The 25,808-nt window shown below is 39.6% G+C and overlaps 1 protein-coding gene and 1 long non-coding RNA gene across 2 annotated transcripts; one reads left to right on the forward strand and one right to left on the reverse strand.

The window, feature by feature from the left end:
* Window positions 1–4,403: 4,403 nt before the first annotated feature.
* CTCFL (CCCTC-binding factor like) lies at window positions 4,404–20,316 on the reverse strand. Its single transcript, XM_083873257.1, has 9 exons — window positions 20,202–20,316; window positions 15,484–15,736; window positions 13,705–13,830; window positions 12,892–13,025; window positions 11,119–11,239; window positions 9,711–9,863; window positions 8,847–9,004; window positions 7,941–8,061; window positions 4,404–6,804 (listed from the first exon to the last, which is right to left on the reverse strand). Exons 1-9 carry the CDS (start codon window positions 20,229–20,231, stop codon window positions 6,677–6,679), a joined length of 1,224 nt encoding a protein of 407 aa, XP_083729383.1. The 5' UTR covers window positions 20,232–20,316; the 3' UTR covers window positions 4,404–6,676.
* Window positions 14,694–20,307, forward strand: LOC310916020. The gene is made up of 3 exons (XR_014591248.1): window positions 14,694–15,313; window positions 15,646–15,716; window positions 20,194–20,307. It is a non-coding gene; the product is annotated as an uncharacterized lncRNA (long non-coding RNA).
* Window positions 20,317–25,808: the final 5,492 nt, after the last annotated feature.

The raw sequence follows: 25,808 nt of genomic DNA on the forward strand, positions 1-25,808 counted from the left end.
CTTATTGATATTTGTTGTGAAGTAACAACAGCTTGTGTATTCATCAAAGGGTTTAACATTAAATGGTAATTTTATGTTAAAAAATCACAATTACTTCCCTGTTTCAGAATGCAACTATTTCCTATTCACCTGCCAACGGGACAGAACATGGTTGGACTGAGGAAAAAAAAATCAAAATAGGTTTCTCCACTTATGTCTCATGAAGGAACTTCTTTGATTTAAGGCATAGGATGAAGTTCACTGCCAAGTACAGATTTACCAACAGTCACTGTCTGATGCTCTGTGAGAGGAGCTGCATCCTCAGGGTGCAATTACAGCAATTATCTGGATGGATCTTCTCATCAGCGACCTTTGACTCATCCCCTACGAACTGTCAGTCTTCATCACCAGATGGGGAAAGCAGTTTTATTGTTTCCAGCCATCAGCTGCTCCTGAGAGGGAGGAACCCCCCGAAGCACAGCCTGGCTGCCCAAACTGCAGAGGGGCAGCCCTGGCAGCTCCCTCCTGGCAGGACGGAACAGCAGCACCCTGCACATCCTGCATCCCTCACAGACACGGTGAGGAAAACAGAGAAATATCACTTTATATCCAAAGTAAGAGTGCATTGCCTAAGGTTAAAAGGTGGGGTTTGTTGGTTGTACATCACTTTTTGGAAGTTTGTCCCAAAAGAAGACACGGCTGTCTCACTTTGCATTTAACTAGGATGAATTCATAATCTATCTGAATTTACTATAAACTTACACATCTTGCAAAGATGGAGCACAGTCTTACATTAACACTATTATGACATTTATTATCCCACAAATTTTACTGAAGCAAAGCTGCAAAAATTACGTCAGAGGGCACGGCCTGGAGGGTACAGCTCGTGTAAAATTAAACTATTTCAATTCACAGTCAGTAAAGCTAAATGATGAAAGGATAAACAACTCCCTTCAAGCAGCAGGACATTTAAAATGGGATTGGCAAATACCAACTATAAACAGCTTTACAACTTTCACTTTGCAGTGGAACAGCTGATCAGTTCCTACAACAGAACAAAAAATCACCTTTGCCATAAAGGGACATTAGCTTAGTTCTCTCCACTTACAGCTCTTCCAAAAAAAGGAGGTCAGTTCCAGGCTTAATTATAATCACCATTAGCTGCTACCATTTAATTAGTTGGTAATAAAAGCAAGTCTCTCTCTTATCAAAGCAATCAGCAGTGTCACTCCTTTGCACTCCTCCCATTAGCTACAAATGTTATTATGTGGACAGGGCAGGGATAGAACCAATAATTGTTAATCTGGGGGAAAAAAACCAACCCCAAAAGGTAAAAATAAAATAATTTAGAGAGGCAACTCGAACTGTCAGCTACCAAAGGAGATAGAAACGAAATTCTTCACTGTCGAGTGCCAATTCAAAGTGAAAACAGATTGAACCAAAACTGTCCAAAAATGCTTTCCCATTTTGCAATGCTCACACCCCTAACGCCAGACAGAGCCCAGCTGTTTCTGAGACTGACTTCAAACAATAGCTGGGCTGTTTAAAAGTTTAAAAGCTGTTTAAAACAGGGAATGATGTTTGCCTGAAGACATACTGTATTAATGCAAATTGCTTTCAAATGCACATCCATTTTCTTAAGCAAAACAAAAAGGAGATATTAAACTGAGTGGAAGTTACTGCTGGAGCCATGCAGAACCTGTCAGCCACAATTCAGTCACCCATTAGGGGCTGCATGGAGTGAGCTTGCATTCAGGGAGAAACACAGCAAAAGGGGCCTCTGTTTGTATTAAAGGAAAATGTTTTTAATTCCACTCTTCCTACTTTAGAAAGGCCTTAGGACTATGGAGTCTGGGTCTCCTTTTTGGACCTTCCAATTACCACCAGATGAAACTCTGTGTTTGCTCCTTACAAGATGCTGCACACCACTCGTGCCCCTGGCTGTTAGTCATGCTGCCACAGTGCCTTCCTATCAGCTTAAGCACTGACCTTTAAAAAGTTATAAATGTTATTTCAGCTTTAATATTCTGATTTTAATGTCTCTGGAAGTGATTAACAGCACTAGCTTTATGTCTTTAGGTGCTTGCCTATTTGCTCACCACCTTCTGCTAATGTAACTTAATCATCACTTGCTGCAGCACCCCAGGTTTCTATTTCTGGTTCAGTGAGATTGAAGTAGTAATAAGCAGAGCACACTGTACCCTCAGTGAGTTTCGTTGCTCCTGAAAGCAAGAGGATTAAACCAGAGATTCATTTTGTTCTGTGTGTCATCTTTCTCATCTGTACAATGGAGACAACACAGCTATGGCTGAGAGACAGGGAGGCTTCCTCACAACAACAATTACACTCCCATCTGTTAATTTTTTTGTCAGTTATCTTTGCAGTATAGTTGTGAGATTGTTAAATAACCAAACTCGTGTAACTAACAGAAAAGTAATCATGGCAAAGATCTCCAGGAATGTGCCGACAGACAGCAGACATGTTTCCCTGATCCAGACTCAGCAGTCAGCAAAAAGAAAAAGATTTGAAAGACAGGAAAGAGACTAGTTTGGATACAAAGGACAGGATGGCAGGAACGTTAAGATGACAATTCAAGAAAATTTCTTGGAACAGTCACAAAAATGGAAATCAGCTGGAAATCCACCATTTCCCTGTATGCTGTACAAGAATAATGCTTAGACAGTGAGTAAAGACCATCTCATGGTAAAATGTTACATCACAACATGAGAAGTCCCAGTCCTTGTGGTGATGCTGACTGTGCACTATTTCCACATTGGTGTGTCAACACTTAACTTGGAGAACATTAAAAAGGAAATCTACTGCATTTAACAAGCTCTTTCTTTATCAAAGGGCCAGGTCACTTCTCATTGCCTGTGTTCCCACTTCACCTCACCTTAAACGACTTTTTAAAATTTCCCTAACAAATGTGTTGCTTGTTAAAAGCCCTGACATCTATTTAAGTAAAGATTTCTTAGATAAGCTGCTTAAATTATCAACAAACAGTAACTTTCTTGACATGTTAAAAAGACTTCCCAGCAACAGAAAATACATTAACCTGCCCTAGTGCAGGCTCCCTGCACCTGCCTTGCACTGGTGCCACTGACTTGCCCTTCCATGGAGCCAACTCAGGCAAAGGGAAAACAAACACAGCAAAACAGCAGAGAAGATGTGTCACAGTCCATGAACGTGGAAGGACCAGCTGAGCCTCTGCCAGCTCCACCAGGACAAAATTCCCATTCCAGACACGAGGCAACCCCATCCCACCCCATCCCAGCTGGGTTTTAGCAGAAGACAAGGCAGCAGCGCACTCCCCATCATTTCTCCTGGTTGGGGCGACAACACTTTGTAGTGACATTAGGACTTCGGAACCTGCTAAGGGAAAGAAAGAGCTCTTTTTATATCGCCTGGACGCGGCCAAAGCGATGGAGGTGAAACGGGCCGAGGGAAACTGAGGCAGCAATTGCAGCACCAAGGAGCGGCTTTCCTTGAGCTCCCGGGCGGCGGCCCCGTGCTGCCACCTGCGGGCGGCGCCGGGAATGACAACGGCCGGGAATGGTCGCTCCCGGACCAGCCACTGCCCCTAAACTCCTGCAGGAATTCCTGCAGGAACACCAGAGCCAACTTCCAGTCTCAGCTCCTTCTTCTCATCCCCTGACAGAGTCCAGGATTTTTTTTTTTTTTGAGGTCAATTCTTGCAGATTTCAGGATGCAATTCATTCTAATTGACGCATCACTTCCACAATGTCATGTCATATTTTAGCATCATCGAAGCCACTCTTGTGTCAAGTCTGTTTTATTACAGAGTCTAAATAGTAAAAAAATGTATCCAAAGCCCTGGTTTTATTCCTTCTCTGCTTTTTATCTGCTGGGTCTCTGCAAAAATGTATTTCCTCACACATTAACTATTTAAGGCATAGACAATTTCAGCTTGCAGAGGAAACTCAGAATACAAGTTTCCTCTTCTTACCCAAATAACTGAATTATCTCAGAACACTGTTACATAATGCTACAGAACACTCCCAGAACACTCCAGTATTATCTGGTTTAGACATGAATAATTCCTGTGTATTTAACAACTCCTCCACAATTAGTAAATTAAAATATTTTAAATTTGGCATGTTTAAAATATGTATTGCTTTAAAAGATATTAATACATATCTACTGGTCTAAAATATGTGAGTAATATAATGAAATCAAATTACCTTCATAAAATATAAATCAGAATAGTGATGCAAATATTTGCATTTGCATAGTTATGCAAATTCTTAATCATGAAGAACAATCACTGCTGTTAAAAAGCATAAGGACACCAGGAATGACTCCTGAGGAGGTCAAAGCATTCTTTCTTGATTCCCAAAATGACACATTTATAGCTTCTAACTACTGAAATAACAATTTGAAAGTTCAGAGATAAAAATATCTTTTATTACTACATTCACATTCCACTCTATGTAGTCTGATTTTTAGAAGTCAGCATGGAATGAGTCAGCTTTGTTATTAACAATTCAAATGAACAATATATATTCAGCAAATTGATCAAGGAATTTAAACAACTTCTAAAATTAATTTTGACAGAGCAATCTGCTGCTTAGAATTTATAACACAAATGGAAACAGCACAACAAGAATAAAGTTAACAATATTATTTAAGCAATTGTCATGAACAAAAGTATTATGTCCTGTCACTGGTAAGAACAAATGAACTTACTGAAATTTTACCAGCATGAACACAGAGTAATCGGTATAAAACTTTTATAAACACTGAAATAACAGCTCTGTAATGGAGGGACAAAACCAATGAGGAATTTCAATGAATTCAAGGCCTCTGAGTTCTCTGCGTTTGCTACAAAACTGAGGGAGATTTCTGATACTAAAGTGGTTCATATGTTTGACTGAGATGATTGATGAAGGTCTTGGTGAGGCTTTTGGTGTGGTTTCTATAAATGAGATTATTTACTGTAAGATAGTAATTATCTCCTGCTAATTCCAACATTCTCCCTCATCTGCTCACTGTGAGCAGGGAGATGCTGGGGACACTGTGTGACACTGTTAAAGCTCCTGGCACTGCTGTGAATTAAAGAAGTTATCCTAGAACAGGCTGAATTATAGAAGTTATCCTAGAACAGGCATGTAGACGTGCTACCAAGTACAGGATAAGGATGTTATGTTAATAAACTGACTGGCCAAAATGTAAAGTTTCATTTTTAACAGGCCATTCAAAGTAAAAAAAGTTAAAAGTTGGAGTTGCTTGCAGCTCACCTGGGGTGGACAGCACAGGAATTCTTTGTCCCAGACCACATCAGCAGAACCAGCAACCACAGCCTGCCCAACGTGCAAACCCAAACCTGGTTTGGGTTTAATACTGGTCAAATTCCACACCATAATGAAGTTAAATTTAAACACAGATGTTAATCTTGAAATTGGGATGAAGGTTTGGCATTTCAATTAAATTTAGTGGTTACGTGACCTAATATTATTAATATTTGTTAGTTATGCTGGTGCTTATTTAAAATCAAATGTAACGTAAGAATAGCAACATTAAAGATGAATATTTTAAAAGTATTTAAGATTTTATCAGGAGGCTTCCAAGTGTTAATTATAAATGACAAAAAAAAAGTGTGAATAGTGCATAAATGACAATTGTGATTACTGTAATGAATCATAAAAATTAATAGTATTTACTGTAATGACTCTAGTAATTATTAAGAGTTAAACCCAGCAGGAAAGTCAGAGAATTGTATTTGACAGTAGATTTTTTTTCTGATTTTTAAGTATACTATAAACATGAACTTTCCTAAATGACACAGTTGTGCTTTATTGAAGAGCTAATTAAAATCAAAGCCGTGGGTGTGGTTTGGATCTGGTGCTAAAATGGAAAAGCACAAACTTACACGGCAACACTTGCAAGGCTGGTTAAAGGAGGGATAGAGAAAACAGATCCCACCTGCATTCAAAAAAGAGTCAGCTAAAGGTCACAGAAGGTTTTATATTATTATGGGGTCCTCCACACTTCTCTGCCACCCTGTTCCTGCTTCATTTTTGTCATGCAGTTCTGTCTGCCCAGCTAACTGAGCTGAGAAAAACTCAGACAAAAGATTAGTTTCTAATTCCCAGTAGTATGAGGCATAAAAAAATGGTGCTTTTCCACAAAATTGTGTCATGCATTCTCTTGCATCATGAATTTGATTAGAAACTAAAGTGTTTGCAGAAAGGAGATTTAGTAAATGTACCTTGTACTAAAAAATCATTGCCTTTCATGTGCTCACCTCAGCAAAGTATAAACACTGAAATTCAGGCAGCTCCCAGTGATACTGAGGGATAAATTTGCCTCAGATCAGTTTGCAATTCTGTGAGTAAAGCTGGAAAAAACCAAATACAAGGTGAAACAGCCCATCCATTCTTCAGTACAGGACTCTGAAATCAGCTGCTTTTCTCTGTGCTGTTATTACACGGATGTAATAAACCAGGTGAAAGTTGCCTCTAACTTTCACCTTCTGCAATGGTATTTAGGCTACACAGTAGAAACTGCAGCAAGAAGAAACATGAGCACAGAAGGGCTTCAACAGCTTCCAACCAGCATCTTTTCTACCCTTCCGACTGGAGGCAGCTCCACACTTTGAACTGCTCAGTTACAACTACTGAGAACAAGGAATTCCAGTCTCTTTGTGCATTATTTGTCCATCATGTTGAGGATCCATTTAATGAGTTGCTTCTGTCTTGTGCTCCTGAGGAATTGCTGTTTCTGCCCCATCTAAAACAGGAACAATCTCATTGGCACAATGTTCATTTTTTAAAGTGGAGTCACCTTGGAATGATTTCAGGGCAACTTTGGAAAAAAAAATTAAATATTTGGATTATTAACCAGACAGACAAGTAAATATTTCAATAAATTTAACAAATAGGCAGTTTCATTCAGTGGAGAAAATGCTGCCAATCTGTAACTACAGCACATCTTTTATCTTGCACTTTACTTGGGGAATGAATATATCTTCTGTTGAATATTACATTACAAGCCATGTTGCTGAGTTTGGTATTCTCATCAGGGGTAAATGAAGCATTTTTTAACTGGAAATTTAATTATCATATGCATCCTTTTTCTTTTTTAATTATTAGCAAATCACTGACAGCCCCAGTCTCACAGGTCATCATCTGCAAAGCCACACTGAGGATCCCACAGGCCCCTTCAAGTTGTGCAAGTGGACAGTGATATATAAATAGTTGCAAATGTCAGTTTTGGGGGAAAACCTTCTGTAACAGCACAGAAATTTCTAGGTTTTGTGTGAGTCAATTAATGAACTGAATATTTGCATGAACAACATCTGAAGATACATTATCACAGCTCTAGAAAATCAGGCTTTCAGATGAAGGTATTTACCAGATAGCAAAAAGAAATTGTTTGCATGTAGGAAAACATTAATAAAAAGCAAAATCTAATTACTGCAAAAACATAAACACTGCAGCTGTAACACTTCTCTCTAACCATACCATTACAGCCTCACCAGTGAAAACAGAAGTGTCAATGCTAATGTAAACTCAGCTGCTGATATATATTCATTAGATTCAGAAAAGCTCCAGCATTTCTTCTCCTCACCATGTCAAGCTTTCCCTCAGTGCAGATACAATCTGATACAGCACAAGGTGAGGTTTAGGGACACCCAGGCCTAAGGTGTAACTCCATTCTTGTCTCTCACTCCACAAAAATCATCTGAAAGCATTGCCATAAAGGGAGTTTAGGAACTCTGCTGCAGGAGCAGGGAACAGCCCAGGATGGATGGTACCTGTGCAGTGACCCAGCTCACATGGCAAGAATTTCTGACACACAACAAAGCCTGTTCTGAACTATTCTTCCATTATTAGCTTCACTGTGAAACAGTAATTAAGCAGCAGGGAAGATTCACTGCCTTAGCCTTTTAGTCTTGATTCTAATTTACATGATTAAATTCTAACTTAGTCACTGATTACCTTCTGGCTTAGCACGCTTCGGGTTCTCATGGATTTTATTTTTGCCTTTGCTTCCTTTTCTGGGTGTAGCAGTTTTTGCCCTCACCAATCCACAATTTTCAGCATGCTTACACATATTACTCTGTTAGCATAATGAAGAACAAAAATATCAATCAAATATTAATCTATGTAAGCAATTTAACACACAGAAAGCAAATATGGTTTTGACAGACAAATTCTGCAACACTGAGTGGAAGACTGACATAGTTAACAACTTCCATAAAAGTCCTGAAGAATTTCCAGAATATATATTAAAATTCTGCTTTAAAAGAACATTGCCATTTGGTGGGTATAAAGTAAAATTTATCATTTCCTGGTTCCTGGATAAGCAATTAAGTTTTACATGTAAAATCTGTATGTGGGAAAAGGGTCACATTTACTTTAAAGTGTGCACAGTTAACTCAAAATGAGAATATGTTCTCATTGCATATGGTTTTGAAGTGAATAATAATTTCTTACTTTCCTCGCAGAACTGGTCCTAGCTGTCCTAAAAGTACTCTTGAAAATCAATTTTTCAGTTCAAACTGAATTTATTCTGCATCACCACTGAAAATCACATTTCAGGCTGAAATACCACATTTTGTTCTTTATCACAACATCCCTGAAAGTGATTGCAGTTACTTTATACTTCTAAGCAGTCCATGTACAAAAGATTCACCAAGAAGACAGACTCATCCTTCCAGCATTTCAATTTCCCTGTTTATTTGTGAAGGATTTACCCTGGAAATAAGCACCACTACACTATTTTAGTTGGACTGTGGTCACAAAAGTTTTTTATTTCCTTAAGGTAAATATAACCCCAAAGCCAACCGTGCCTTACAACACCACCAGCAGAGTAGGCAGCATTTTCCCAGGGAACTGAAATACCTGGTTACATGTGCAGCTGCACTGAGCACATCTGAATTTCCTCTCATTCCTGTGAGTCTTCCTGTGCTGAAGGAAAGCGTAGCGCTCGTGGAAAGCTGCCTCACAGTCCCTGCACTTCACTGCCTCTTCCATGTAGGAATGCAGATTCCTCAGGTGGACACCCGCACAGTTTAGTCAAAATAACTCACTTTAATGACAAGGTTTTTATTTTCACAGTTTTGAATAAGACTTGGGTTGGGTATAGCCCTGAGTAATGAAAATCTGGTAGGGGAAAACACAAAAGAACCTTCCGTGCTCTCTGCATCAGGGGTAAAATGGATAAATTAATTTAAGATTTAACAAATCTGCAGAAAGATGTTGTAACTTCCCAAAGAAATCAAGCAGTTTTAAGCATGAATCTTACTGATTTCAGCAGAAATCATTTAACAAATCAAATACTTCAAAAAATCCAGTTTTAATACAGCATTTTCACATATTTTTGGAAACTTAAAATTCTATATAGGTTTTGTTGTTACTGGTCAGTTGGATCTATTGCTGCCAACACTTCTTCTGAAAAAAACAAAAGGTCACAGTGCCAGAGGTATCAAGCAAATTAAAAAAAAAAAAAAAAAAAAAAAAAAAAAAAAAAAAAAAGGCTAAATATTTGCTACTTTGCATTTTGAACAAATTAAAACATCAACCACAAGATGTCGCCACATCTCCTTGCAGGAGGGAACTTACCGGCAAAACTACAAATGCATTTTACTTAAAATAATCTGTGATAATATGAAGTTAGCTATAACACATTTGGTGAAATTTTGTGAAAATTAGAGATTTCCCCTCTACTTATCTCTACATTCCACTTTCAGTGTTTTCCCTTAAACTCACCCAAATCACTTTTTCGGGAAAGGAAAGTACTGCAATGTGGACATTGGTGTTTTGGCACATTTTCCCCGTGCTTCTGTAACATATGGATTTTCATTGTTCCACTCTGAGTGAATCTGGCTTGGCAAACATAACATTCATAGCGTTTTTCACCTATTGAAAAGAAATTAAAATAACACATGCTTGGAAACTCTACTTGTTTGATATAAATTCCAATTCCCATAGAATTCAACATCCATGTTCTAACAGCAACAGTTTTCAGATCAACCCAAGTTAATGTTAGTTGACAGTGCACGAAAGGCCAAACAATTCTCCAGAAGTTTACATAACTGATTGCAACACAAAATCTTGGCTTTCCTGAGTCCACAAGTCAAACTGCTGAAGCATAAAGCCATTTATATAATTCTAAACTTGGAATCAGGAATTATTTTAATTATCACTTATTCTTCCTTGTTCCTCTGCACAAAAAGGCAGAGTTATCTTCAAATACGCAAGGAGAGAAAGTCAACAGCAGTAAAACATCATGGTAAGAATCACACACCACCAACCATTGATAATGGGAAGGGAAAATAGGAAATTGAGATGGGAAAATAGGAAATTATTTTCTTGCCTTTCTTTCCCAAAAAGCCACATCAGGTGTGACTATCACTAAATATTACATCAACACTGGCAACTGGCACAGTTTTGAACCAACTCCAGACTGGTTCTGTGGAAGAAGTCCCTGCCAGTAGTGGGCAACACTCTTGAACTCTTCCAGTGGTTGACTCTCATAAAAAAAGAATTCAGTTTAATTGCACCAAACTGTCTCAAGATATGAACCAATGCATGACAAATGGGGATATTTGGAAAATTTGATTCAAACCACACTGTCACACTCTGATTCAACCCAAAACATTAATCAGAGCACAAATTACATATCATAATTGAGCCAAGTTAAACCCTGAAGTATAAATTGATACCCACTGCCCCTGAGATGACTTGCATGTTACAGAGCTATGACAAGAACACACTGCTTTCAATATTAAAGCAATTTAATTCTTTGTTGACCAAATTAGTTGCTGGCAATCTAGGGTCACAACAATATCCATGTTCTGAGCAGATATTTAAAAATCTCCCATAGAAACCTCTCCATGTAAAATCAACTAATTGAGAAAAAAAAGTGACAACTTGACCCACAGAAAATGAAATATTTTTCTAATATAGAAGAAGTTTAGGAGGAACAGCAAGACTAACTACTAGCACTGCTGGGCTTCCCACTGCCAAATCCAGAACACTGAAAGAGAACGTGTTTTTACTCCAAATCACGAATTAAAAAAGAGCTCATTTTGAGGCTGAAATAAGATCACTCTAACCCTATGAATATTAAGGAGCTGAGGCTCTGGACTCGATGATTGCCCCAGAATCCTACCAGTGTGAGTTAACATGTGCCTTTTCAGTTTGTAGGCATCTTTGCTGGCATAGCTGCACAGGTGACAGGGGTAGGGCCGCTCTCCCGTGTGCGAGTGAATGTGGCGCCTCATCTTGCTGGCCTCAGAGAGAAAGGAGAGATTTTATAAAGTGACATCAACATTATAGATATATTTAATTAAAAGATAAGCAATTTTACATACTACATCTATTAAAATTTAAAACACTGCATTAACCCCAGAATTAGCACTCTCACATCCGTGTTTTTCCCTGCACAATCAGCCTGTTGTGGTTTTAGGACACTTTGCACTCTTTCCCCATATTATCTTATTTCCATGTTTAGTGTCCACACTAGCAAAACGGGAAATTTTATAATAAGAACAAAAAAGATAACATTTTAAAAAGAGGGATACCTACTACTGTCAAGCTACTTGGACATACCAAACATAAAATTCTTTGAAAACACTCAGGAAAATAAATGAAAGACCAAACCCATTATCCAGAGTCTATTCACCTCCAAGTCCCAATAAAGCACCTTAGTTACAAAGTTTAATTTAATTCTACTTTTTCAATGCTGTTTTTTTGATATGTTCTACATAAATATTGTAGGTACATGATTAGGAGTTATCAAATGTTCAGTTCCTCCATTTATAAACACAATTAATGAATTCATTGCTAGATTCTTTCAAAACTATACGACTATTCACTTAAATAAAATTAAACATGACTGCCAACCTTTGCTACACAAAAGTCAAATAATTTGCATGGCAGTACTGGAGGGCTCCTTCAGCTTTCCTCATTCAGGTAAAGCTTACAGGAATGAGAGTTCTGTACCAGCAGTAAATGCTGAATAGCTCCTTATTGAAACAAGGGAAAGAATAAGGTGATTTAGCATGAGCTGTCAGGGTTTTTAAAGATGCGAGCTATCAAAAATCTAATTATTAAGATAAGGTGTGTGGAGTAAAGTTCAGGATTGCTTACAGCTTTAGATCTGGACACAGCACAAATTCAGATATTGAACATCCACTAAACTGTGACAGTGATTCGATCACAGGTGCATTTCTGAAAGCCTGTGCACCCAATGCAATTGCAATTTCCAAGAGCACCCTTAAGCAGACTCTAAAGTATTTTTGTTCTTGATGAAGAAAATTCTAGTCCTGGGAAAAAACCCAAACATCATCAAGTACATAAACACAATAAATCAACTTCTTTTTAGACATTAGCTAGTATTGTCCCACAGTACTTGGAATGAGGTGTAAATGAGGACCAAGAATGTTTTTGTAGGACCAAAATCACACAAAAACATTGTATAGCAGCAATTTTAGCACAACAAAAGAGGAAAAAGCTCTTAAAATGCAACTCATTAGAAAACCCTAAATAATTGTATGAATATTATTTATTTGGAGTAACACATTTGCAAGTACCACAATGGACAAAGTAAGGGTTCCAGGAATTCAGGTTACTCATTCCTTCTTTACAGGATGATGGGGATGAAAAGATATGCACACAAATGAAATGAAATGAAATGAAATGAAATGAAATGAAATAATGAAATGAAATGCATGGCACCATGAAGTTGTAGCCATCAGCCACCTTGCAGTAACACTACAGCAACATAACACAAGATAAACACAATCCATCAGTGTGTCCAAGGCCATCAGCAGAGCCTGGACTTCTGACGGTTACAAATCTGGGAAAAATTGTATGTACATTAAAATCCTGGCACGTGAAAACCTTTACACCTTCCCAAAAGATTCAGTAAGGCTGTACTTACTTCTACACTGGAGTATTCACAAATTGTGCACTTGAAAGGCTTCTCCAAAGTGTGTTTGTACCTCCTGTGTCGTGAAAGCTCCCCTCGGGTCACAAAGGCTGTGTCACACTCACTGCATTTGTGGGGTTTGTTCCCTGCAACAATACACCATGAGACTTTTATTTAACACCACAGCAATGTGATCTGTCTGTCTTAAATCAACATGCAGAATTTTTTAATAGAATCTTTTCTGATATTCTGATTTTTTTACATACAATAAATCATAGAATGATTTGGGTTGGAAGAGACCTTAAAGCTCATTTTGTTCCACCCCCTGCCATGGGCAGGGACACCTTCCACTATCCCAGGTTGCTCCAAGCCCTGGTCAATCTGGCCTTGGACACTTCCAGGGATGGGCCAGCCACAGCTTCTCTGGGCACCCTGTGCCAGTGCCTCCCACCCTCACAGTAAAGAACTTCTTCCATATATATGCACACAATAAGTTTATTATAAACACAATTTTTCACTTTGCTTCATATGTTTATACAGCAAAATGAAAACACCACAGAAAATTCTATTCTGCATGTAGGAATGAAGCACAGCTGAAGTCATTGACAATAATGGTTAGAATGGTACTTAACACAATAAACAAATACACACACACAAAGTTCCTAACTACAGTCCATGTCTTTTCAGTGTGGAACACCACAGAAAATCAGAGGAATTTCTGGGCATAAAATGCTCACAGAACACAGCTCCAAGGGAAAGCCCCTTGCCTGTTAATTCAGTTTTGAAGAGAGTGTGTAACATGAAGTATTTCCAAGCATTATGTACCTGTGTGTGCGTTCACATGGTTGTGCAGCAGAGTCGCTGTACGAAAGGTCTTCGGGCAGAGGTGACACACATGATGTTTCTCATCTGAATGGGTTTTCAAATGATGCTTCAGACTTGATAACTTGACTGAGGGGAATGTGCAGAAAAAAGAGTTGAAACATTCTTTTTCTCTTGTTGGAACAAATACACATTTACACTGTACATGCCACGAAATAATTACTTACTTTTTCAAGAAATGGTATCAATTTCTAAAGAGTCCCTCTAATCTGGGTAAAACTACTTCAAACTTCTGGATCAAAGGATTCATTAAGATTTCAGTGATTTGCCCTCAAAACTCTGTTATTTGTTAGTGATACAGTTTAGAATCTAATCCCAGGAAACCTAACTCGTATCCTTGCTCTCATCTCCAAGACAGGATGAGACTTCAATACCATCATTAAGACTTACAACCTGTGCAACAAACTTCTTGATAACAACTGTGTAATTAGCACTAAGTAAGTTTATGCAAAGATTTGGAAATGGCAGGTTAAGCAGCTGATTTCAGCTTTCTGGTGCTCCTGAATTTGTAAAGTGCATATAAAAAAATCATGATGTAAAAGTCTCTTTAAAATTTCTGGTTGAATTTGAGAGGGAAAAAAAATCAGTTCTTTGGAGAAGTTGTAGAATAAAGTTCGGGGCACAAGAGTAATGAATTTCTTTTGAGAGTAACAAGTTAAGATTAAATGTGCAACACTTTCAGTTATGAAGAAGATTTGAAACTGTGAAATGGCAAATACGTCATATTTGAAGAGGCTTTCCAGAACAGTTGTCTCAGCTCCCAAGTGTGCTCTCTGTAATGATTTTCATGCTGAGACCAAAATGCATTTTATACAACGCTTTATACCACACAGAGATGTGCAGATAACACTTCACTTCAGTAACAGCAAACAAAACCACTTTATTGTCATTTATTCATTGTGGATTCATGCCCACACAAAGGAACACTGTTAGCTTTGTTAAAGCTGCTCAAATGTGCTTCCTATAAAGGCTGTAACTGAAACAGGGGACATTAACAATTTGTACAGTATCCATAGAGAACCTCAGCCAAGATACCTTAACTTCCAGATAAAACACACACATTTTACAGACTCAACATCATTGATGTCATCCAATTTTTACAGTACACACACAGTTTCTAGGGAAACAGATGCTTATCTGCTCTCTTCTGAGTCAGTCCTTAACTTCTGTAACATATTTTTGTGTTTCTAACGTCTTAAATCAGCCATTTTCTGTTACTGTTATTTAGGTTCTGAGAAAGGCTTTGCTGACAGGTATTGATTAATAATTGCCCACCACCCTCTGCTGGCAATGTGGAACTACTCTAAGCTCAATCACAAACCCTCAAACAATCATATTTTGAAGGTGAATAAGTGAATCAAGACACTAAATAAATTACTAGGTTTATTCAAAGGCACTTATACAATATTAACTTTGAAATCTCCCTGGAGGTTTCAAATACCACACACTGTTCAAAAGACCATTAATTTCTAAATGCCATCAAAATGTCTCTCCTGAACACAAGGCAGATGACATCAGGCTGAACGAGATCTTCCAGCACTTAGGGCTGAAGGTATTATTTCTTCTTCCAAATTTCCACAGAATGTTAAGACTTAACCTTCTAAACTAATCTAAACTTAACAATTACCATAGTGAGTGTTTAATGTGAAACTTCAACCTCTGTTCAAAATCTTACTCAACATGCCTTATCTAAAAATTAACTACAAAGATTATTATTTTTACCTTTTTCCTGATGTGGAGCACGAGCCTCAAATTTTAGATTCTTCAGATTTCTCACAACTGTTTGTTCTGATGCAGTTGGATATTCCTGCTCTTTACTTTCATTGAGTAAGTCTGACAAATCATCACCCCCTTTGCAGCTCTGACTCTTTGTTTCCCCAACAGTGGAAGAAACTTCCTTTCCTTCTCCCTCTTCAGACGGGCTCAGTTGCTGGATGTTATTTTCAAATGCAATGGCATCATTATCTCTGTCAATCTATTTTAAAAAGGAATATGTTTTACAACTTTCTCAATCAAAGGCAGTCGCTAGTGGCAAATCAACTGAGCAGTCAACAAAATGCAAGCCACCAACTCGTTCTGAGTTTCAGTCTTACAAGTGATGGACAAAACTGCAACAAAAAATTTGTATTTTGCATAAAGCAGCCTAACCAGTAGGTTACAATTAAACACGAATAATTACTAAAATTATGCCCTTCTCTCTTTATATAAAATTTCAGAGCATCATTTTAAGATGGCAGCACTGAGAACACAGAAACCCATATCTTTATCTTTTAAATAAAAGACTTAAAATTTCATTTCAGTACATTTATCTTTTAAAAGAAAGTGAAAAGTATGCTCTGTTTTTTTAACAAATTTAAGACTTCTGCAGGCTAATTGTAACGCCTTCTTTGTCATAAAGCAATTAACCAGATTGTGATACTTGTATTAGCTAGACTCAAATATGGGAGTGTGACCTACCTCAGAAATTATCTATTCATGCATGAATTTTTAAGAAAAAAAGTAGTATTTTATTGTAAAACCAATGTAATAACTAGAACAGAATAAAACAGCAGTGTTTGCATGCCCTTTTTAATAAAATTAATTTCAAATGGGACTGTATTACATACCCAGCTTTAACGACTGCAGATTGAACTAACTGAATTAGGGAAAAAAAGGGAAATTATTTAATGGCACTTAAGAGATGGAGACTATCAAACCAAATAGTACCAAACTGGTGGACTAAATTAAAAACTGATCTGAATTTCAACAGTTAAATATCATCTCGAATATCATCTTGATAATCTGGGTATCTACCAACTCAGAATATTCTCTGGATCTAGAAAGTCTAAACTTCTAGCTTGTCCTTTTAAAATGAGATGGAATTATAAAAAGATGTACTGGATACTTAAGCCCAACAAATTCGAATAAATAACACTAATGCTTAAGTCAGAGTCAAATCGGTGTGATAGTAGAAGCTAGCAGGGAACAACACATCTCTAATTTCACCTTGTCCAGAACTTCTACCTCCATCAGGAGCGTGTCTGGCGGTTTCTCTGTCGCCTTGCTTTCCACACTCTTGTCTTGCCCTTCTTCTTGCAAAATACGGATCTGTGCCATCTCCAAATCATAGAACACGCCGATGCTGCCCCGCAGGGTCAGGGCCACCCAGAGCTGCACAGTGGGCTGGGCCCGGGCAGCGCCCCCGGCCCTGGGGTGTCCTGCTCAGTTCACACACACCGAGGGTCAGGTCGTTCTTCACCTTCCGTGGGACACAGCGCCTGGCCAGGGCCCTGCGGGCTCCCAGCACGTCCTGCTCCCTTCACACACACCGAGGGTGAGGTTGTTCTTCACCTTCTTCAGGAGACAGCACCTGACCAGGGCCTTGCGGGTTCCCTGCACGTCCTCGTCCCTTCACACCTACCGAGAGCAGGCTCGGTGTACTTCACCCTCCTCAGAACACAGATCCCGACCAGGGCCCAGTGGGCTCTCCGCACGTCCTGCTCCCTTCACACACAGTGAGGGTGAGGTTGTTCTCCACCCTCCTAAGAACATAGCACCCGACCACGGCCCTGTGGGTTCCCTGCACGTCCTGCTCCCTTCACACCCACCGAGGGTACGTTCGGTGTTCTTCACCCTTCTCAGGGCCCACTCCGGTGGACGCGTATCCCATCCTCACTGCGGTGTCCGGCTCTGCTCCTCTGCTCCGCTCGGCTCAGCCTGGCCTCGCCATGCTTTCCGCTGCCGGCTTTGGTTTTCCTGCAGCCCTGAGGCCCCGCTGCTGAGCGATCCTGTCCGAGGTTAAACACGAGGGCACAAACCTTGGCCGTTCAGGACCAGCCCCAGCCCTGCTCGCGCCACAAGCCCCAAACTCTCGCACTCGTCAGTGCTTCTCGCCCAGGGCTCTCCCAGCCTGAGGCCCCTCACGGCCATTGCAGGCGGTTCCCCCGAGGAGAGCTGGGTTCCCCCGGGCTGTTGGGCCAGCCAGGCTGGGGCCATTGTGCCCGGAGTGCCCCTCGAACGGAGGTGGCAGGGAAGGGGCTCAGCGCCTGCCGCGCACCTTGGCCTGGCCTCCCTATTCCTCCCTGTACCGCTGCCTCAGTGGGAGCTCACTCATGGGTAGCAGCTTTTGGGGAACAGCTGCTTCTCACCTGTTAATTTCCTACAAAACACAAACCTGCAGAGGTTTCCCTCCCAATGCACCGGGTGCCCAGTGCTCCTTGGTCCCCCACGCACGGCAAATCCTGTCAGAGCAGCCACCGTTTTCTCACCCCCTGAGTGAAGATGAAGATCTCTTGGCCTTAATTGTAGGCCCTTAACCTTCTGCTCCCACTTGGCTGGAGACCACAGGGCTGAGCTCGGTTGGTTTCTCCACTTGGGGAATATCTGAAGCACTTGCCATGTCTGTGCGATGGAAAGGCTCCAGCCGGGAGCCCTGTGCTGGAGTGGCGCTGAAGGGCCGCCTGGTGCTGCAGCCACACAAGTGTTGTACAAAATTGCCTCAAGTGGCTTTGCAGAGGCAGTGGAGCGATGTAGGAGCATCATTACACTGTACCCTAGGCCAGGATTGGTTATTCAGTGAGAACAAGTTGAAAGACTTTCTCCAAAAGGCATTGTAAAAATGCCTTTGAGGTAAACTTGGCGCAGTTTGAGTGACTTAACATTTAATCTTGTGTACCCTTCTAGACTAGTAATTTCCAGCCATCAAACATTTTATAAAACCCACTTATTTGAATACTCTATTATATGCCAGTGCAGAGGATAGATTTGGAGCTTTACCTCTAAATATTAGCTTGGTGCATTGCAGGGTACAGTACACTGCACAGAGATTGCAGCCCAGTGTGGTCTAGATCCTGTTAAACTGAATTACTGAACACTAATCAAAGCCCCAAACCAAGTGGTGCTTTCCATGTCTGTGGAAGTATCCAGTACAACTGGCATTTGTGAAATACCTGTAGCACAAAGAGCAGCCCACACCACTGGCCGTGAAGCAGTATCCTCAGATGAGGTGGGATTATTGGACCTCATCCTCAGACACATCAACTGAAAATACCAAAAAACACCCTTAACAACAAACACTTCTATCCACAGTTCTGTAAAATCTTGAATGCAAAAATAATACAACATGTTTACATTTAACAACTGCAAGTTAGTCATAACTATTCTACTGCTTGGAATCAACACAAATCCAAAGCAATTATTTAAGGGTGAATATCTATTCCAGCAATTTAGTGCTGATATTTTGGTTAGACGCCACATTATTCATTATCCACGAATCCGTGGGCTCTCAAAACTAAAGAGCAGGATGCAGAGTACACAATATATTCACATAATTAGGCTGCCAGTAACTGTGGCCAGAGATTTTACTTCTTACACATTCTAAATCTTTTCAAGTTGCTCTGTATACTGTGCAATTATGATAGTTGAAGGGCACTGTAGGAAAAAAGTTTTTATAATAATACACCATCCTTTAGGTCATTTTAATGAGATTTTCTGTGCTTCAACAGTCATCAGATTCTAAGAGCTGTCCTGCCTTGCACTTCTGCATTATTAATACCAGCACCATCCATGCAGGTACAGTAAAGGTCTGTCATTATTTCCTTTATTAACTGATATTTCCAAGGATTTATAGCTCAAATGCAAAATACCCCTTCAGTTAATTTTTTTTGCTGAATTTAAAGGAACCACTTGGATCAGCAATCTACGAATTCAACCAGTTTCTGAGTAGGTTTTGACACACTAGAGGTTAACAGCTCCATAATGGCCATTATGGTATGTTGTGTGTACAGGCTCTAGTTACTGCTGCTGCTGCATTGTCTATCTCTAGCTGCAATCAAGCTTCTACCCACTCCTCTGGGAGTCTGGTTCTTTCTAACACATCAACAGCCTGCATGAAAAGTCTATCACGGAAAGAATAGAGAGCCGTTTTATATTTTAAGTCATAATTATACTTCGGGGGGGTAAACGTTCGAAGTGAATTATTGTTTGTCAGGAGAATTTCATAAGGAGCATAAGGAATTTAATGTAGGCACATTTTCTTGTCCTAAAGTAATGTTACATAAAGAAACAAAATTCAGCTACAAAATTGCAGATAAATTGCTGATAAGAATCTACCAGAGCATGAAAGTGAATACACGGACAAGTAAAATCCTCAATCAGCAGAGTTTCCTTGGCTGCACTAAGGAAACACAGCAAACTTTGTTCTGATCTGCAGTTTTCTACCCAAGTATAAACAGTGCAGCTGGTTTTTTTTAAGAAGTAAAATAGTGGCTTATCTGTTCAGATTGTCAATCTTAAATCTGACTAATGTATTTTATAATATTTAAGATGTTTAGTGCATGTTAGGTGGAGCTGACTCTTTTAAAAGCTCCATTGCCATATACATAAAGCATATTTGACCTTGAATGTAGTTCAAGGTTTGCTTCTCTTACTGTGATTACTCTTTCTGTGTTTCAGAAACTCACTTTGGATGACTGCAGAGGCTGTTTATCCATTCTCTCTGGTGATGCTTTGCACCTCCATCACAGGTTCTAAACTGCAGTCCTCCGATGCCAATGGAAGGATTGCCATCAATTTAACAGGGCTTGGAATTAGGCCCAGAATAGATAACTATGTGAAGCAGTGACAGTGGGATTTATTTACACATTTTTGACCTGTCCACAAGCTGTAGAGTAAATCAGGAATGCTGCAGTGCACTTGAAAGAGAAAAAGAAAAAGAGGACAAAGCATGGAACCCCAAAACAGAGAGGCTCGAATTTAACCTCCAGTGCTCATAATTGTTTCATTTATGACACTCCACCTTATAGTCAAAACCTCCATTCTTCTCCAGAACATGACTCCTGTTAGTCTAGGAGAAAACTCAGTCTTTGTTGTGACTTATTTTGACAGCTTTAATATCATTTCCCACCTGGCATCTGGAAAGTTTTCCATTTTCACTTTCCACCAATGTCTCACTTTTGTTTCCAAGTTTGTGTCGCGTTCACACCGCACCTGTCAGCGGTGTGTGTGCCTTAGCACCAGGCTGCAAACACGCACGCCTTTTCCCTTTGCTCCTACCCCAGGGACAATCACTACCTTCAGCACCTCTTTTGCAGTGAGATATTGCCCCCTCTCAATAATGACAGCACCAGATAACCTCCTTCACACCATCACCTGCTTCAGAGAAAGCGGAGATACTTTTGCAATCTTCTAATTCATCTGGCTCCTTTAAGCATTGCTCGGGTCTTGAAGCTGTCATTAAATGGATGAAGTCTTTTTGCTGTATTTTCTGGTGCTCCTTGTTCCTTTGGTGTCCCACTTTCACAAATATGAAGCATTTCTTCAGAGACCACCAAAAACCTTAATTAAAAAAATAAAAAGAAAGGACGTCAGCTAATGAGTGAGATAAAAAGTTATGTTCTTTTTGATGCTGTTCTAAGCAACTGAATCTTGCAGATTCTGAATTAAGTCAGTGCTTCAGTGCTGGCCTGGAATATTCTCAGGAGAAAATATAGAGTTTGATCACTTGGAAAGAGGAATATTATTAATTTTTTATTTTTTTCCTCCAGATCTTTGGTTCGGAGATGGAAGCTATAGTTTATTTTAGCAGACATCACCTAGGGATTCAGATCCGACTTGGATTTCTTGCCCCAAAGAACACAATTCTCTGCTCCCTATTGCTACAGTCAGAAAAAAACTAGTCAGACCTCAGACCCAGCAACATCAGAACATACAGTCCTACTTGTTTCCTTGCTGAATCCCCGGAGCAGAGAGAAGATGGGAGCACAGCAAAGCAAAGCCAGATGGAAATCATGCTGGAGGGTATTGATTGACTAGTGTCTAGGCAGGCTATAAATTACCACTTCTCATGCAAAGAGGAGGGTGAGCAGAGCTGCAGAGCTGTCTCGGGGCACAGTGCTTGGACTGTGCTGTTCATGCAGGATCAGCTAAATTCGGGTTGTGCCTAAGGCACAGGGAAAGCCAGGCTTTGCTTTCTCTCCAATGCTCATCTTGACTTTGAGGAGACAAATCATCTCTTTAAATATGAGTAATTCCTGCAGCAGAACAAAAGCCACTTCTATTAAGTTAGAAGACTTAATGCTTTCAAGTACTGTCTATGCTCTTAAAATCTTGCTCCATACTGTAAATGATTATAATTATATAGCATGACAAAAAAACCCCAAGACCTAATAGAGTACAGATGTGGGATATATAAAAGGGGAAGTATTTAACATAAGCTTATTGGAGCTGAAAGTACCAAGGATGATTGATTGCTTAGACACAAGTCGGGGAAGTGGTCTAAAAATTATTAACCATAATTGCAATTTGTCTATTAACTGTTTCATCTAACATTATGATATATTTAGAAACAATCCTGCCATCGACTAATACACAATTTGCTGCTTGTGGCAAATGGCTGAGCTGCGTGCCTGGATCCGTTTGGAAGAAGGATGTTTATTGAGAAGCAGATCACTTCTTCCATTTCAAAAGACATTAGTGTGGTTATACAGTTAACTACACCTCAGTGACTTCCACTGTTTTTGCAGAATACTCTTTAATCCAACAGATAGCAAAGAAAGTTTTTAATACAACTCCCCTTAGTTAGTTATTACAGGTTTCTGTTGCTGTTTTTGCAAGGGTCGAAGAGTTAAAAGTTTAAAAGGCAGAAAGTTTTCCTCTTGTTTTGACTAAACTGGGGGAAACGTGCTTGAGCTGTGCAGAATTTGATTGCCAAACACAGAGAGAAAATACACAGTGAGAAAAGATAGTAAAGGTTTAACCCAGCTGATGTAAGAAACAAACTCCAAGGATGCCCATGTTTCCTTCTTTTATCGTATTGTTAATCTTTAATCAGGAAAACAGTTCTGAGAACAGCTCTTCGTGCACAGCTGAACAGACACCTAAACTGGGAAGTTAATAGGATCACTGAAGAATGAGACTATTAAATGATTGTCCTAATAAATCTGTGAGTGTGATGTACAAACCCAGAGGAGTTCAAATTCTGCTTCCACGTGGATGTGCAGCAAGTACACGTTAAACGTTGCAAAATCAGCACTAAGGAGGTGCTTGATGGGTTCAGAAGAGCACTGGGTTCCTGTGCACTTTTTTTCTAGCTCAGATAACAAATCCTCTTGGGTGTTAAACTTTCTAAGGAGTCCAAATCAACTTCTTACATCAAAAATCTAAAGAAATCAAGAAAACTTAAGGGAAAATTTAACAATTTATATGTTAATGTCACTTCACTGAGCAACAGTAGTCTCTGATATTTATCAGCAGAAATACCTTAAATCTTAATTTTCTGCACTGCTACAATGTTGAACCATCACCTGAAGTCCACAACCAGATAGCCCCAGGCCTCTCCATCAGGAACTGCTAGTGGAAATATGGTATAGCAGGTTTGTTGTACATCTTTTCTGCTCCTGTAAGAAGAAACTAAATCAATCTTATAGGCCTTGTAATCTTAAACATCAAGATGAGGCAGTGTCTAGAAAGCAGATGAGAAAACCTGGGTGACACGTTTTGTGAATCACAATTATTACTCCGTTCAGAGCTGCCTCTGCAAACTGCAAGTCTCTTGATCTGTCATTCATACCCATCTTTTGTTTAAGATCTTCTGGGCAGAGCACATTTATACTTCACCCAAAATAAAAGGGTACTTAATCCTATTTAGAACAAATACCTGAACTCTACAAGGTTAGCAAGTCCGTGGGGTTTTTTATTTAATTTGCAGAATGCAAAGTTGGTTGCTGTTCATTTGTACATAATGGTTTAACCACACACATAAGAACCTTCTCTTTACATAAACAGTTTTCATATGCATATATATCATCCTGAACCAGTAAATTTGGAGACAGTTACAGATGGTCAGTCAAAGATGCACGTATAGCAATCAGAATTCTATCTTCCTAAAAGCATAAGAAAAAAAGCATGATTTCAGGTCCAGTTGAACTCCTGATCTCTTTACTGAGTGTTGTTTGTAGAGATAATCATAATTGTGGCATTTGTCTGGTAGGAACCACTTACGCTGACCAAACAAAAGTGCCTTTACATTGAAAAAATCCCATTGTGGTCCACTGATGTTGCCTTATTCCTTGTTAGAATGGTGCTAAGCAGAAGCGTACAGTATGTAGGATTTCACCTGACCTGCTAACACTTACATAAGAGTTTTCCAGTAAACAGAGGATTCATTACAGGGATTATTGGTTTTTGTGCAATGTTGATTTTCCTCCAGCTGCCAGGTTCAAGAACCAAAAGGTATGTAGTGCTTGACATAGGCACATTTACCTTCTGACCTTTAGATGTAGCTTGGCTTTCATTTCTGCATAATCAGCTTTTCTATCCTGTTGTTTGGCTTTTGGTGTTATAAAATGCTTGAAATATTAATCAAAACTGTGTTCCTGGGGATAAAGTATAGAACAAATCTCACTTGAAACAGAAGACAACCAGCCCAAGTTGCTGGTTTTGTGTTGCTATTGAAGGAGAAAACAGTTTATAGTAAATGCTTTTCATTTCAAGTAAGAACTTACTCTTTGCATTACAATAACCTAGAGAGAACCCAGCAGGGACTGTCTGTGGCACAGACAAAAATGAGAAGAGATAATGATCATGTCTAATTAAGTTTTAAGCTCCTCTAGCTGGGAACTATCAACCAAACTAGGAGAATTCGTAAGAACAGGGAGAAATTTGCATTATCACCTCCCAGCCCCCTTCCTAGGAGAAGATAAAGGCTCGGGGATGTAGTTACATGTCCAAAGTCAGATGGGAAATCCATAGCTGAGGAAGAAACAGAACCTAAACCTTCAGAATCTGCCTGCATCTGACTGGTTAAAGCCATCCTTCTTCAAAGGAGTTGGCTCAAGAAGGATGTACAGAACCATGGCCAGTGGGTCACACTGCATGTAACAAGGGACTGAAATGGTGAGGAAGAACAAAAGTACATGAGAAGATTTAAAGAAAAGAGAAAAGGCCCATTGCCCAGGTAGAGCTGGGTAACCCTGAAACAGTGCTGCTAGCAGGCAAAGCATCACAGAGAAATAATGAACAGCGTGCAAGAAGAAGGAGCAAGGGGAGCCAGGGTTGTCTCATCCTAGAAAAAATAAACAAATTTAGAATATTAAAAGGTGCTTCCATGTCATTTCTTTAGGCCTGAAGATGTGAGGTCTCTGTGAAAGAGCACAGTTAGCAGAACACCAGTTATCCACAGGAAGCCAGAAACTCCTGAAACAAGAGGTGCTTGAACTCATGTGCAAGGATTTGTCTGCTCCCTACCCAAGTAGGAAGCAGGAAGTCCTTGACAGCTGCGAACACACACCTCTGTGGTAAAGAGATTTTGGTCCAGAAAGGTAACCATTTTTATTTGCAAACTGGATTTGGAGCCATCTGGGCTTTGTGTGACTGAGCAGAGCAAATGCTGAAAGGTAAAGGGAAACACAAACCTTTTGCTGACTGTTTTTCACTCTGGTTAGTATGGTTTGTCCCCTTCTCTCCTGGCTGTGGTTCTGCTGTTCATCCAGCAAAAAAACCCAAACTGCAGTAACCATGCAAAAATTATAATTCTGTTGTGGCTAAAGTAAAGTCAGTCAAAGACTTGATGGGATGAAACTCTCCACATGACTGAGACCTCCTGCAGTAGACAAGAAGAGCTCCCAAGCCAACAGAATGACACATACCTGGCCACTGGCCAGGTACCAGTGGCTACAGAGCCCACTACTCACATATTCTCACTGATTCTTGACAGGGTTGGTTTGGTTTTTTTAAAAAAGACAGTATTCATTTCAGGAAGAGTCCTCAGATTAGAGTCACAACTCAAAAATGGCTCCAGAGGAGTGACTTCTTATCAAAGTTAAAATTACATGTCTCGATCTCATCTCTAGACCTGAGCCTGTAAAAGTGAGCTTAAAAATAAAGTAATCATCATAACAATAAAAACTATTTTATCTGCCAAAGCAGAACAACAAGTAAGAAACCAGTGTGCTCATGTGTGATGTCAGCCTTGGCATGTACTGTGACACAACCAGGACCTTCCCTAAAATATAGCTCAGGATTGAGCACTTGAGCTGAGACTAAACTAAGCATCAAAGGCTGGTGATTTT

The sequence above is a fragment of the Zosterops lateralis genome (genome assembly GCF_965231275.1).
Source record: "Zosterops lateralis genome assembly, chromosome: 16".
Lineage (NCBI taxonomy): Eukaryota > Metazoa > Chordata > Aves > Passeriformes > Zosteropidae > Zosterops > Zosterops lateralis.

Bases quoted from the DNA above. Each gene is read 5' to 3' on its own strand.
- CTCFL (XM_083873257.1), bottom strand. From the start codon at position 20,231: ATGGATAAACAGCCTCTGCAGTCATCCAAA. The intron at 13,026-13,704 runs GTACATAATGCT...GTATTGTTGCAG, and splicing joins CCATGTGAACGCACACACAG to GGAACAAACCCCACAAATGC. The intron at 11,240-12,891 runs GTAAGTACAGCC...TTTCTCTCTGAG, and splicing joins GTGAATACTCCAGTGTAGAA to GCCAGCAAGATGAGGCGCCA.